Consider the following 14,533-nt stretch of genomic DNA (forward strand, 5'->3'; position numbering starts at 1 on the left):
TATATCAGTTCGTTGTTGTGTTGTTTTGAAAGTATGGATAATAATACCGTAGTGTCCCTGTACGATATAACGAAGCACTATTCTGAAAACGTGAGAACTGCTTTCGAGTATTTTTGTAAGAATTATAACATTGCAGAACCATCACATGATCAACTCAGGGAAAAACCACAGATGAAAAACTACGCATGTTGTTCTGTAGCTTCAAAACGAGGAATACAAAATCCCATAGAAGAAGTTCATATTTTAGGTAATCTAACGACAATCGGTTACGTAGTGATTTTGATTTAGAAGAATTTATCGTGGAAAACGTGAATTTTGCAAGTGGATCAACAAAAACGTGGACGAGAATCCATACAATGTTCCATAAAATAAACCGTCTAAAATTCTAAAACACCGCAAAAATTAAATTTTAGTTGGAGGGGAGGGGGTCTTCAAAGAGAGGTGGATTTTAACTCAAGAAAAAGGGGAGGGAGATGGAACGTAAATCAGAAACTTTAACATAGCATAAACCGCCATTCCGTGCATCAAATAGACAGAGCAAGAATATTAAAATTCACCACTTTAATGCATGTGGCCTCAAATATATGAAAAAATCAAAAATTAAACTTTTTTTTTTGGAAAAATATCAAAATTCATTTTTTTTTATTATACTAAGTACAAACAACACAAAGAAGTCACAAAAAAGCAAAAAAAAATATTTTTGGCCGCTCGCTTATATGGAAATACCCCATAGTGTGCTGGTTGCCTAGTTTTTGTAAATTTTGTTGTCAAAAGTGCGAGAGAAAAGTGCGGGCCGAATCCAAGTTACAGTGCAAGGATCAATAAAAGTATTGATTGATTAGGTGCACAAAATGTGTCTAGAATATTATTAAAATAAAAACTGTTCGAAAAATTTGCTATCAAGATAAGTACACCATTCGATTCAGCAGGAAATTTGGGCACCAAAAATATATAGTTTCCATATATGTTAAGTATTTTATTTTAAAAGAAAATTAACAAAATGTATGAAAATCGAGACATTTAGTATGGGAGCTGTCAAATCTCTCACCATCAAAAAACAGCGTTGAGCTTTCGCTGGGTTTGTCTATACTGCCCTGATCTATTCCTACCGTTTGTCACTTTCACACCATTCGCTCCCGAACTCTCTGTCTTCTACTCTCCTTCTCTCTCTGATCGGCTCAGTCTCCGAACGGCTCAGACAGGCCGAACTTCGCCGATCACTCTGAACTGAACATATTTTTTCTCTGATGCGCTGCGTTATACTCATTGATTTGGGTTGCAGAAAATCAATGTTATCAATTAAATTGTGCATTTATTTTGATTTCATAACATTATAGACACCATTCAAAGAAACTTCCACCAAGAAAAAATCAAATTGATGGCAAACTGAGGGCGTGAAGACAAAAAGACTGCCGCGCTGGCATTTTGTGAGAATGGCTCATCGCTGAGCATGTTAGTGTGTGAGTGTTGTCGAGCGACAGAGTAGGCAAATATTTTCACGATGTATTTGTTCGCTGAGTGAACAGTTCGGGCCACTCGCTAGCTGCTTGCGAGTATCATTCGCTCATGAATGCTAGCGGGTTGGAATAGGCGACGAATGGATAGGCGATTAGTGAGTGGTTTCTGTTTATTGAACCGAATTTCAGGACCCTTGGTTTAAATAGAATGTTAACTTATCAACATAAAATTTTCATCAAATTCGGTTAATCCAATTGCGAGTAATGTATAAAAACCAAAAAAGGGGATCCTCGCCGGGTCCAAGCTATCCTTTGGGGAACGGAAGGAATGTTAGTAAACACCTATCTAAAGTGCGCAAGGATCCCTACGACACTTTAGGGGTATAGTTAAATGTAAGAGTTATAAGTTGAATTCAAACGACCGATTCAATAATTATAATTAGTTAATTTTTTTTTTTTTTTGGTAATGGGTTTAATCAGCATATTGAATATACAAATATAATGGAAAATCCTCACAAAGTTTTACAGATTAGGTATCCGTGGGTTTTGCGAAAAACGAAAAAATTAAAATAAACAAATTGCTGAATGGGTGACATTGAGCTTTGAAATCCCAATCCCTTCTTTCAACGACACCCACATATTCCCGTCTCCTCAGTCAATTCAATACGAATTCTGAAACGGAACCAAATCAGATTCCGTTTCAAAACTCGAAATGAACTGACTGGGTCTGATCGTTGTGCATCAGATACCTAAGTGTGTGCTCAACATAGAGTTATCTAAGCCCGACCTCACACACACTAGCGCACCATTTGTTTTGCTGGCGGTACAAAATTTAACCTCAATCTTTTTCGTGTACGTATACGCAATACATGCGCACGTAGATAACTCTATGGAGCGAACTCACCGAGAATGTTACACCAATACATCGGAACTGTTGGTTCGACAGCCTTCACACTCTGTCAGAGAAGGATGGCATGATGATGATGACAGCAGATAATGAGCACCAACACCAAGCTCCTCTCTCTAAAGCTAAAGCGGGGAGCGCTTTCAACACACTTTCGGCCCAAATGACGAACACCGCCAAGCTTTCTCTCTCATTTCACTTCACTCGCCCCTTCTCCTCCCCGCACAACCAGAGTCAACAACCCTGTACACTCTTCTTCACAAAAAGCACTTCTCCCGCTCGCCCAGCCGCTACCGCCGCTACAGCAACATCAATACCTCTCTCTCTCTCTCTCTCTCTTTCTCTCTCTCTCTCTCTCTCTCTCTCTCTCTCTCGTCGCGTCCCGTCATCGAAAAACCAATACACACATAGATGAACCGAAAGCTTCCCACCGCTGTAGCGTACACTACTAACTAACTGAAATGCATCGAAAAGATGTTTCAGAGCTCAGCGACGCCATTCCAAGAACCAAAACAAATACACTGAATAATGCACTTAGCTGACGGAATTCGGCAAAAACTTCATCTTTCCCGAATGGACGGAACACTTTTTCGGCAATGAAAACACTTTTCGATTCGAAAACCCGAATATAAACGGTAAAAAAACGAAAAGAATCGAGCGTGACTTCCAGCAAGACCACGTCCGGGCAGTGTTGCCAGACTTCCTTCCGGCCGATTTCGTAGAGAGTTGCTCAATAATCTGATAGTTTTGGTTATGTTTGTGCTTGTTCGGTACGTGTCAGCACAAAAGAAAAACTACAAGTTTTTCAACCTTGAATTTGATTGGGGGTGGGTGATTGAAATTTCTCTCCGAATATTTCTTTTCCCTTATAGGTCCCTAGTGCAACTAGCTCCATATATACAAAACTGGCTTATATACATAAGCCTAGGATAACATGTCTGCAAAGTTTCATTGAAATCGGACATGGTCGAGATAAAAGTACCTAAACAATTTCTGTTTCGGGTGCTCTAATTTAATTTTTACCACTAGCGTGCACAGGGTGGGGCAACATGTGGCAACTACCCCACCATCCTCAGAAATTTGTTCTAAATTTGGTCAGGGAGTGTCCACAAACGACGTATTTTTGAAAACGTCCATATTATTGCCCCACTTCAAAGAGCTGGGCACGCTAGTGATTAGCGATGTTTTTTAGCTGCAAGATTCCAAAATCAGCCAGGGAAATTATCTGCGACATTGCAGAGTGACACTTTCGCCGCAGTTCTTTGTCACAAAAAAAAAAAGAAAAAGTCAAAATAGTTATGTCACAGACATAACCGTAATGGCGTAGACTACGTAAAGTTTTGATATGTGGATATAGGGTTTTCCACAGTAGCGTGCCCAGCTCCTCGAGGAAGGTGGGGCAATTATATGGACGATTTGAAAATTTCGTCGTTTATGGACGCCCCCTGACTAAAATTAGAACAAATTTCTGAGGATGGTGGGGCAGTTGCCCCACCCTGTGCACGCTAGTGTCGCTAATTCTAATTCTAGCGAAGCTGATCCAACAAACAGAGAAGATTTTCACTAAACCAGGTTTTCAATCAGAGTCAAACAAAAAATGACAACTTGTGGATAGATACAACCGCATCGACTCCATAAATATATATAATATGCCTCTAACTGTTATCACAGAGATAGCAGTTTGCACCAACAGTGTTTAGCATTTCTTTCCCGTGTTTCTTATCTATCAAATCAACTTTTCCGTCATGCGGCAAAGTATATAGGGGAAAGTGGGGCAAGTGTAACAAGCTAAGGAAATGCTCGTTAGAACCCATTAAAAAGTAAAAAAATCTGTCGGATTTTATTATAATCATCATATTCTAGGTCTTGACTAAGACTTTGTTTAAACAAGTTTTTAAAAAATCCTGTTTTTTAATGTGAAAAATTGATTTTAAAATTTTTGATTTTCCGTACGTTCTACTCAACTAGTGGGGCAAGACGAGCAACCCGTTGGGGCAAGAGGAACAATGCATGAAAAATATGGTAATTTGCTAACAATTGAACTGTTATCACTTAGATACATCAGATTAGAATGTATTTGAATGGTTTCTTCCATTTTTAGATTAAATAATAATATTTTACTAAAAAATTTATCGTTTTTACGAAAAAAATACTACTTCGATGATAAATAGTAAATTTTCATAATATCACTATACTTTGTATGTACAATTTTTTTTAACGATTGTTTATCAGTTTTTAAGTTCTTTCATGTATTTATTTCCCAATAAAATATGTTGTTGCAGCAATTCGTAATTTTTTCCATACTAAAAATCCATATGGTACACTTGCCCCACCTGAACAAGATTTTTTAAAAGCTCTCAACAAAAATAACCAAAAGTTAAATCATACTTTGTAATAGGTGCATGTCATTTGTAGGGACACTACTGATCTAGGAAAAATAGCATTTTGATAAAATGAGCCTTAAAACGAACCCTAAGCCTTATTTTGTACTTTCCAAATATTATAAGAAAACAAAGGTTTCGAAAAAAAAATCATTAAATCTTATGCCCCGTGGCGCTTACGTCATTTTGGCGGTTATGTGGTAGTAGAATCAGCTAATTGCATTGCTAGCAACAATTCCTCATACTGGAAATAATCAAAATTGTACAAATTACGGCCGTAGGAGCGATTGTTCCTCTTGCCCCATATGGTCGTCTTGCCCCACCTTCCCCTAACGGCAAAATTAAATTTTGATAAATATGTAACGTGCCGCTCGCCGTCGCTCTCTGCACGATGAATTTCTTTTTCCGGATACATAACCCCTTTTCCACCAAAGGCTTTCACCTGTTCGGGTATCATTAGCCGGTGCCATGTTTTCAAATGTACATTCGTAAATTTCCAATACCAAAGCTGCTATAAAACTTTCTGCAACAGTGACGTCCACAAAAAAAGACTTTCAGCAAACTTTCTAATATTTTAATGCGCTGATGAAAATTTATGATTTAAAGTATAAAAATGCTATTAAAATAGCAGAAATTTGACCAATGTGACGGTATATCAAGACCTTACTGTAGGGCGAACCGCAAATATACACGGTTGGGCGCTAAAAATCATATATTTAATTAAAGTGACACGTGATTGTCTATCCTAAACATCTAAAAAAAAAACATCTAGTTTATTTTTCTTAGTAAACTTTTTTTTGAGAAATTTGTGATTTTTTTAAGTGTTTAAAATTTGTGGAAATCAGCTTTTAAAAAAAATCATTCGAAACACACATAGGTACATAAAGATCTCGTGATATTCATTGAAATTTAGGATAAAGTAGATGAGCCAAATTGATTAAGGATTAAGGGTCGCTTTTTATTGTTGAAGTAAAATTTTAGGACAAACAACTTTGTCCAAAACCGCAAAACGATCCGAGTTAACCCTGACGAGTTATTAGCGGTTTAAACAAGACGTTTTTGTATGAAAAGATTTTTTTTCAATAACTTCAACCTTAACCGATTTCGTTCCAATTTTTCACAGTTGCTTAATTTTACCTTAAGAATCGAGCCAGGGGGTGTTCCTGTTATGTTTTTTTATTGTCGCCCTAATTTACACACATGTTGATTTATTAAATTTTTAAATACTACAAGTGGTTGAAATGTTGGGATGTTCCTAAAATGTTCCTTAAATGCTTTTCTTTTTTTCAAACGTGTCCAAACGACCATTTTCTCTTATGCTAAACTAAAAAATATGTTTCCAACTCTCTTTTGGAAGTGTTTCTAAATTGCCAGAATTTATCATGGATGTCATTTCCAAAATAAAACAACTTACAACTTTTGATCATTCCCGGTGATTATTGTAGAACTGGGTAAGACAGACTGTAGGACTACCATCTTGTTCCACGCAGTCATATTTTTTTTTCATAAAATTATTTTTATTAGGCCCTTTTCAGGTGCTGGGACCTGGTTAGGACCGAGTCGGCTTATGTAATTAGATTTGACTTGAATAATTACCGAGGATCTTGTGTGTAAATGTTAGTGGGAGGGGAGCCGATTACCCGCGGCCTACTCGGGGTTAGTAGGGAAGGGATTGATGTTAAAGACAAGGCGTGGGAAGGGACGGGGGATTATGTAGGGGTCTTGGTTGGCTCTGCTGGCCTTTGCTTTTGTCCTCAGCCGCGACTCGGTGTCCAGCTGCTGGGTCGATCTTGCTTTGCTTCCGGTGCAAACCAGAAACGACGGCTTTGTGTGAAGGCGAGTTATACTAACTGAAGGAAAACTAACTGAAGGAAAGCTAACTGGAAGAAAACTTAATAGATATTTTGGAATCTGAGAGGAACTGATAAACGCAGTCATATAGTCCTACCATCGCTCTACCATAGGACAACTATCGCGCTTTTTTGAAACAGTTTCGTTAGACAGTCGAGCTTCAAACTGTCAAAATGCGGTTGACAGTGTACGTCCTACAGTAGTCCTACATCGTACTACATGGTTGTATGTTGCATGCTTGGTGTTGAAGATTTTAAGTGGCAGGCAATCTGAAGTTGGAATCTTTGGCAATTTTTTCGTCCTGCAAACCGTTGCACCGTTGGCTTCCTGACCAAAAACTTATTCACTTTATAGCTGTCAAAATAAAAAGGAAGGAACATGTTCGAAAGAAAATAAACCGTGCCATCTCGTTCACTTTAAGGGAATGAATACAAACGTCAAATGTGATCGCTTTGTTCGACGCTAGACATTCGACATTTTGTTAACCACGTTTATTTTCTGGGTTATTGCATACCTAATATTCAACTATATTTTTTGTTTCCAGGTTGTGCTGCTAGCATCGCAGACAAGATAATAGAATCAGCCAGAAAACTTACATCGGATAATATAACTGTAATAGTTGTATTTTTCAAAGACCCATACCTCATCGCAAAGTCAACCTGGCTGAATAAAATGGAAACTGCATATGATACCAACGCTGAGAACAACGTTTGCGAAATTGAGGTAAGTTAGTTTTGACGAAGAACTTCGTCTTAGGGCTCTATACAGAGTAGCAATCCAAAATTTCGCGAAGCGAAATGAAACGCTTTGGTTTCACCTTCTCCTCTCGGCAAATTTTCCCTCTTCTTAGCGCACGCTGGTTGGTTGAACATACGTTTCCCAATCAGTCAATCGAGAGACGTGAGACTGATGTATCTAAAATCACCCCCACTCCACCTCATAATTTTCGGATCGTCGACGGGCACCAAGCGAATTAGGAGGCATAGGGAAATGGGTGCAAAAAGGCGGGGCATACGTCCCCGACCTGAATCAACAAAAAGCGGCTCGGTCAGTCCCGAAAATTCATTCTGTTGCTGGACGTCGGTGAGTCAACAACAGGAGCAGATCGCCTGGAGGTCCAGAAGCAGACGATTTGGAGGCCCGAGAGCAGATGGCTTGGAGGCATGGACACGTCAAGACATGCCACCCGGCATGAGCGGGAGTTGATCATTGGAACTGGTAACCACCTGGAGTGGCCATAAGAGTTGGGGCAATATGGGTATCAAACTTTAGGGATTTTGATACTGGACATGAAATTTGACCTGGAGTGGCCGGAGGCCCCGGGAGCAGGAGTGTAGCCAGAATTCTGGTGGGGGGGGGGGGCTGGAAGAAGAAATTTTCTTCTTCTTTACTTCTTTTTCCCTCTATCCCAGATGCCTTGCAAAAATTACGGGGGGCGGCTTTAGCCCGAAGCCCCCGTTATCCAACGTCAAAATAACATGATTAAGCAGAAATAAATAGATCTTAAGAAATAACTCTTGCGTGATTGATTTTGTGGCCAACAAACGCAAATATTATAATAACTATAAAAAAAACTTTTGTGTCCGAAGTTCTTCGTCATGATGGTTATGCCTGTAGCATTACCACAGCACCTTTTTTTAAGGGCCTATACTGCCCCTGATCGGAGCAAGTTGTGGCGCTATAACCACGGCTAATAGTGTCCAGGGCATTCGTTGGTCCCGGAGTACCAAACCTTCTTAGCATGATGCTCCCAACGAATACAACCAAATCTCGGATCGTATGGTGGTGTGTCCCCACGCTTCTTCCTCCCCTGTCGATTCAGATTTTTTTTCTTAACTTATTTTTATTAGGTCCTTTTAGGTGCTGTTACCAGGTTGGGACCGAGGATCAGTAAAACAATATATAATAACAACAAAAAAAACTCATCAAATTCCATACTTGGAGATCATGTAATTGACGAGGGTCCAAGCGGGTCTTGCAGGTCTTGAACCTACCGATGTACTCGGAGAAAATCCCCCACAGCTCAGCCGAACTGTAGAGTACCTCCCCGGCTTCCTTCTCCGTGGCTCCATCGTCTCGGGAGCCACCTTGGCTGCTTCCTGCGGGACGAGGGCGATCCTTGGATTTTCCGTCCGGAACTGCGCCCGTCGGCGGAGGGAACTCCGCCGGCGTAAACGCCAGAACTGCTGGACCCTGCTTCTCCGCCTTCCTTGCCGGCGGTTTCGGTTTCGACGCCTGCTGGCGCCTCCGGATGAAGTCCGCACGCTTAGGGCAGCTGCGGTCCGTGGCTTCGTGGGCTCCAGAGCAGTTGGCACACCGCTTCGGCTCGGCTTCTTGGACTTTGCACTCGTCCGTCTTGTGGGGACCCCCACAGTTGTTGTACCTGCCTTTCAGGTGACAGTTCCTGGTTCCATGACCCAGCTGCAAGCAGTTCCTGCACTGGGTCACGTTCGGCCGCTTGTTCGGGTAGGCCTCCCACCGGATGATAGTGCTTGCCACAACTTTCATTGCAGAGAGCTTCTTCAGATTGGTGTATCCCTTGGGGAAGACCACAATGTACGGAGTTTCGTCCACGGTGGACTTTTCCTTCCGCTTGATGACATGCACCTCCAGCGCGTCCAGCTTGAGATCCCTCTTCAGCAGGTACTTGACCTCATCCGGTTTCAGTTGATCAGGTAAACCACGAACAACGACCCGGTGAAATCGTTCGCTTCTTCGGCCGTGGGTGTAAAATTCAACTTTCTTCCTCTGGAGAAGCTCCTGCAACTTGTCAAAATCTTTGACAGAGAAGCAGGTCACCTTGGTTCCAAATCGGGTTAGTTTGTAAATTGGTTTGAAACCTAATTTACAACTTTCCACTATCGCCACGAGCTTGTAAAAATCCGTGGTGTTCTTCACCACCAAAGGTGGTTGCTTTTGTTTACCTGCCGACTGGCCGGGTGGTGGAACCGCCAGGGCGTCCCCTCCTCAACAACAGCTTGTTCAGATCGGCACAGAATAAAGCATGTCAGGTCTGAAAATTTGTTTAAAAATTAACAGTTTATTCTTGAGACAAAGTCCAGAATTCCTGTTTATAAGTGGATACAAACATTTAATATATTTGTTACATTTAACCTGGATACTTTCAATGTGATCCTCCCTGGAGATGGAGCCACACGTTGCCGTCGTTTCAGGGCTATTTGCAAAGATGTTGTCCGATGTTGATATATATCACACATTTATTTTATATTTATATAGGTACTTGTGTTGATATAAATCACAGCTTTTATAATATGTAAAATTGCAAGATATTGATTATTTTTATTTTAATCTCAATATTCTTGCTCGTAAAATCTGTTAGGAACAGGTCCTCCCCATTATGAATAGTTAGTTTTTTTTGTAACTTTTTCTAGGTTGTTTAATACTAATAATTTTTATTCCAGAGTCCAATTATGTGTAAGCCAGTTTAGTAATGCTATCAGAATCTCTGATTTCAATTGATATGTGGTATACTAACCATTCTGAATTGTCAAAAAATCCATAGAGTCTCGATCAATCAATAATAAAATGATATCGGACAAAATTCGTTAATCTGTTGAACTAACGGTTTTCGGATTATGATTGTATCGACCATTGTTGCGAATCGAGGATCTACTGGAGTTTTGCCAATCAAATCGTGCTTGCCATTTCATTGGGGCACATAACTTTTTTAAACAGGAGTGTGTCCCTTTCACGCCTTGTGTGGACTGCCTTTTTAGTGAAAGGGATACACTGTTCACGGCGTCTTTTTCAGGGGGGTAGTATTTTTTGAGAAATAGCAAGAAAACTGTCATATACATATGAAAGTGTGGAACATCCCCGTTCATTTGCGGGGCGAACGAAAATCTTTGGTCGGGAAAAATCAAAATCATCCTCATTTGAAGTTTTTGAACTTTTTCCTATGGGGCCAAATTTCGTCTATTTCAATTTAGTATTGTTATAAGTCTACATGGGCATGATTTATGGTTCAGATCATATGATTTCTTATGGGAAATGATGCAAGGAACATTTTTCCTAAAGCACGCAAAGTGATTGAAAATAAGGGACAAAAGTTATAAAGGTTTTGTTGGAAATTTGGGAGATTTTCTGATAAAATTGCACACCTCTTTCCCAAAAACCGCAATGTTTTTGATATTCAGATCATTATTTTGATTAATTCTTTTTTGAGAAATGTTTCTGGGCCCATTGAGTATTTAAATCACTACAGAAAAGTGTAATTGGTTGGGTTTATGCTCAACTGTAAGCCACTTTTATGAATTTTGGATTTCAACCGAATCAACATATTTTTGTTTGTTTTTGTTATAAAATGTACCGTTTCCATTAGATTTTCACATTTGTATTAGTCTTATTAAACCTCACAAGATATCTCGTACTTATTTTGAGGTCAGGTGATAATATTGTAAATCAAAATCAAATCAAACCATCCACATTAACGACCCCAGGTATTTTGTGGTCTCTATTGCAAGTTTCTGCTCGAACCTAGGAGTCCGAAGGCTTGAATGGGGAGAGCACCCAAACCTCTTTCTACTCCAAGGAACCTTCTACCCCAGTGTTTGAACTGACGACGTTTGGATTGCGAGTCCAACCGCCGCCAGCGATTCCACCGGAGTAGGCTTGGTTTGGTGTGTTGTTTGTACTTATGGCATGGAGACGACTCCTACACCTGGAATAACTTTACGGCCTAACAACAACCAAGGCCGGGACCGACATTTTACTTCCTCATCCGATGGAAGGTTGAAGCAGATGGGAATCGAACCCAGGATCATCCGCTTACAAAGCGGACAGCGTAACCATTCGGCCACGCACTGCCACTGTGATCAATTATTTGTGTGTTTTTTAGCAAAACAATTTAATTGTTGTATTGTTCGTTGTTTCAAATTTGGATGCCAGACTTGTTTAGTATGTTAAGCTCAATTATTTGAGAATAAATTAATAGATTTACATACATTTAAACTTTTAATGATTTTTACGCAATATTTATGTTATTACCAATAATTGCAAGTTCAACTCTGTAGTTTCAATACAAATAATATAGCCCAAATGGAAATACAAATTAACAAAAGGCATAGAAATAGAAGCTCTGTAATTGTATTTACACTGCATGTCTCAATTAGATACAAAACATATCATGTGGACCATGTACTCATAAAAAAAGTGAAAATTTAATGTAAACGGTACATTTTATAACCAAAACACACAAAAATATGTTGATTCGGTGAAATCCAAAATTCATAACTGTGACATAAGTAAGTAAATCTTTCCCAGTTCCTGAGGGGAACACCCTTGAAGAGTATCGGGGCCGGCATTTACAAAGCGGATTCAGTGGCAGTTTCAATCTCAACATGTTAAGGTTAATGTTAACATTCCATAGGTCGCCTCCCTAAGGTGTCGTGATAAGGTCCAGTTTGTGACGATACACTACCTTCCCTTTACTAAGCAATCGATTCCAGAAGGGAAAAGATCACCAGTTGTGTTGGTCCGAGCCGGGATTTGAACCCCGATCTACCGCTTACGAGGCGGAAGCGCTACCACTGGGCTACGTGGCTCGGACTGTGACATACAGTTGAGCTTAAACCCAACCAATTACACTTTTCTGTAGTGATTTATATACTCAATGGGTCCAGAAACATTTCTCAAAAAAGAATTCATCGAAATAATGATCTGAATATCAAAAACATTGTGGTTTTTGGGAAAGGGGTGTGCAATTTTATCAGAAAATCTCCCAAATTTCCAACAAAACCTTTATAATCTTTTTCCCTTATTTTCAATCACTTTCATCACCCCCACAATCAATCACAATAGACGAAATTTGGCCCCATAGGAAAAAAGTTCAAAAACTTCAAATGAGGATAACTTTGATTTTTCCCGAACAAAGATTTTCGTTCGCCCCGCAAATGAACGGGGATGTTCCACACTTTCATATGTATATGACAGTTTTCTTGCTATTTCTCAAAAAATACTACCCCCCTGAAAAAGACGCCGTGTGTTGTTTACAAGGGTTATGTGCCCTTTTGAAATGTTAGGCTTCAAATAGAGCCTAACATTTCAAGAGGACATACAGGTGTGAACATGATTGCGTCTCTTTCACTCAAATGATAGTTAACATAGGGTGTGATAGAGATACACTCTTGTTTGCAAAGCTTGTGTGCCCTAATGAAATAGAAGGCACGAAATAGTCATCTTAACAACGACTGTTCAACTTGTAAAATATGAACGTTTCATTAATGTTTATAGTTTTTGGAAGCAGCCAGCCAGGTTTTAAAACTAGGTAAAGAAATGTTTGGTTTTGTAGTTAAAATTTCGGGGAGTTGAGATTCAAGTTACTTTCAGACAGTTTAGTTGAGGTTGATTCAAGTTAGTTAGTTTTCCAGGAATAAAGGCCACAAGATTTATGTTCCATTGACAAGTTAGTTTTCATCTTTAATTTTCCAGTAAATTTATTTGATTTCCTTTAAATTTGAAATACATCATAGGTTCCCTTTGTATAAATCTCAAATTAATTTTAGATTAAATCATAATTTCAGATTTCCTTTATTCAGTTTTAAAGTTAGATTAACGTAACTGCTCAAGTCATCCAAGTTCTTACTACTCACACCTACACTAATTTTATTTCACCTTCCTTCTCCCGATCCCCTATATCTTCCGGTGGTGTTCATTTTGTATGCAATACTAGTTCGGCCACTAGCCTTTTTTCCACAAGAAACCGGACTTGGACTGACTTGAGGCCGCGTCCCCCACCTTGCTCCGTAAAACGAAAACGAAAACGATACTTTCAATGTGATCCTTGTAAGTAAGGTTTTTGTCAAAAGCAAGTTGAAGATATTTCACTTGATCCTCCCACTTTAAATTTACCTCATTCATCTTTATAATGTGATGACTTTTTGGTTTAAGAAGTCAAACCAAAGCGAGACATATTTCCGTTTGATTTTTTCTTCATTGGTATTACTTGGGATGGGGCAAAGCCGAGCAACACCTTAAGTTCGTTTTTGATCTCATCCACCGCCAAGTCGTTGGAAAGACCTTTCAGGACCGCCTTGAATGGACGAGCATTCTTGGTCTCATACGTGTAGAAATTGTGTTTGTGGTTTTTCGAATAACCAACAAAAGTTTGGTGATCTTGTAAAGATACCGTCAACAAGCGATATTCTCCTCTTCGACCAAGCTGGAACGAAACCTTCAAATTGCAAGTTTCCTTGCAATTCTTCAGTTGCGTTCGAAAGCTGGCCAAATCGGAGACGGAAGTCACTACAATTGACGGAGCCTTTACTCGTTTCTCAACGGCAGAAGGCTCAGTACGAGGAGAAGGATCCTTGTCAACAGTTTCGGATAAAACACCGAAACTGTTTGCTAATGGAATTGGAGAATTGACCTTACTTTCAGAATCAGAATCAGACCTCGGATGAGGCTGTTTTCTTTTTCTGTTTCCGTTAGCCGATTTAGCGTTCAAACGCTTCACCGACGTAACGACCAAATCTTCAGAAGATTTGCGTTTACCTTTGTTTTGACGCATTTTGCAAGCAAAGTTCTCTTAAAAAGATGGCTTCGTTTGTAAAATACAACAAAATTTCAGGTGGGGTTAAATGAATGAATGAATGAATAATTCTCATACCCGCCGGCGGCTTGGTCCAGTTCACAGGTGTTCGCTTAATCAAACAGTTCGTCATCTTATGTTCAGTAATCTGTACACCCACATACATATGTTTTTTGTACGAATTTTGTTGTTACAAATACCAGTGCTTATATCAAAAGAAATTTCCCATCCCATCCCCAAAGCAACGGAAATTTGTAACAGGTGTAGGGACACATCACACAGACGCCCTTGTTTAACCGTCACGACATTAAGGGTATGAGATGTCGCAAAATTAATAAGCATACTACCCACAGCCGAACCTTCAACAGAGTGCCGGCAATCGAACACTCAC

The 14,533-nt window shown here is 39.6% G+C and overlaps 1 protein-coding gene across 5 annotated transcripts in view; it reads left to right on the top strand.

The window, feature by feature from the left end:
• Window positions 1-14,533, top strand: part of LOC6042596 (titin) — a 144,631-nt gene that overhangs the window by 96,876 nt on the left and 33,222 nt on the right. For all 5 annotated transcript variants that reach the window (XM_038252084.1, XM_038252082.1, XM_038252083.1 and 2 more), the window contains one exon: window positions 7,138-7,316. In XM_038252084.1, the coding sequence (XP_038108012.1) occupies window positions 7,138-7,316 (179 nt within the window). The remainder of the gene's footprint in view (window positions 1-7,137; window positions 7,317-14,533) is intronic.

Source organism: Culex quinquefasciatus, chromosome 2, assembly GCF_015732765.1.
Source record: "Culex quinquefasciatus strain JHB chromosome 2, VPISU_Cqui_1.0_pri_paternal, whole genome shotgun sequence".
NCBI lineage: Eukaryota > Metazoa > Arthropoda > Insecta > Diptera > Culicidae > Culex > Culex quinquefasciatus.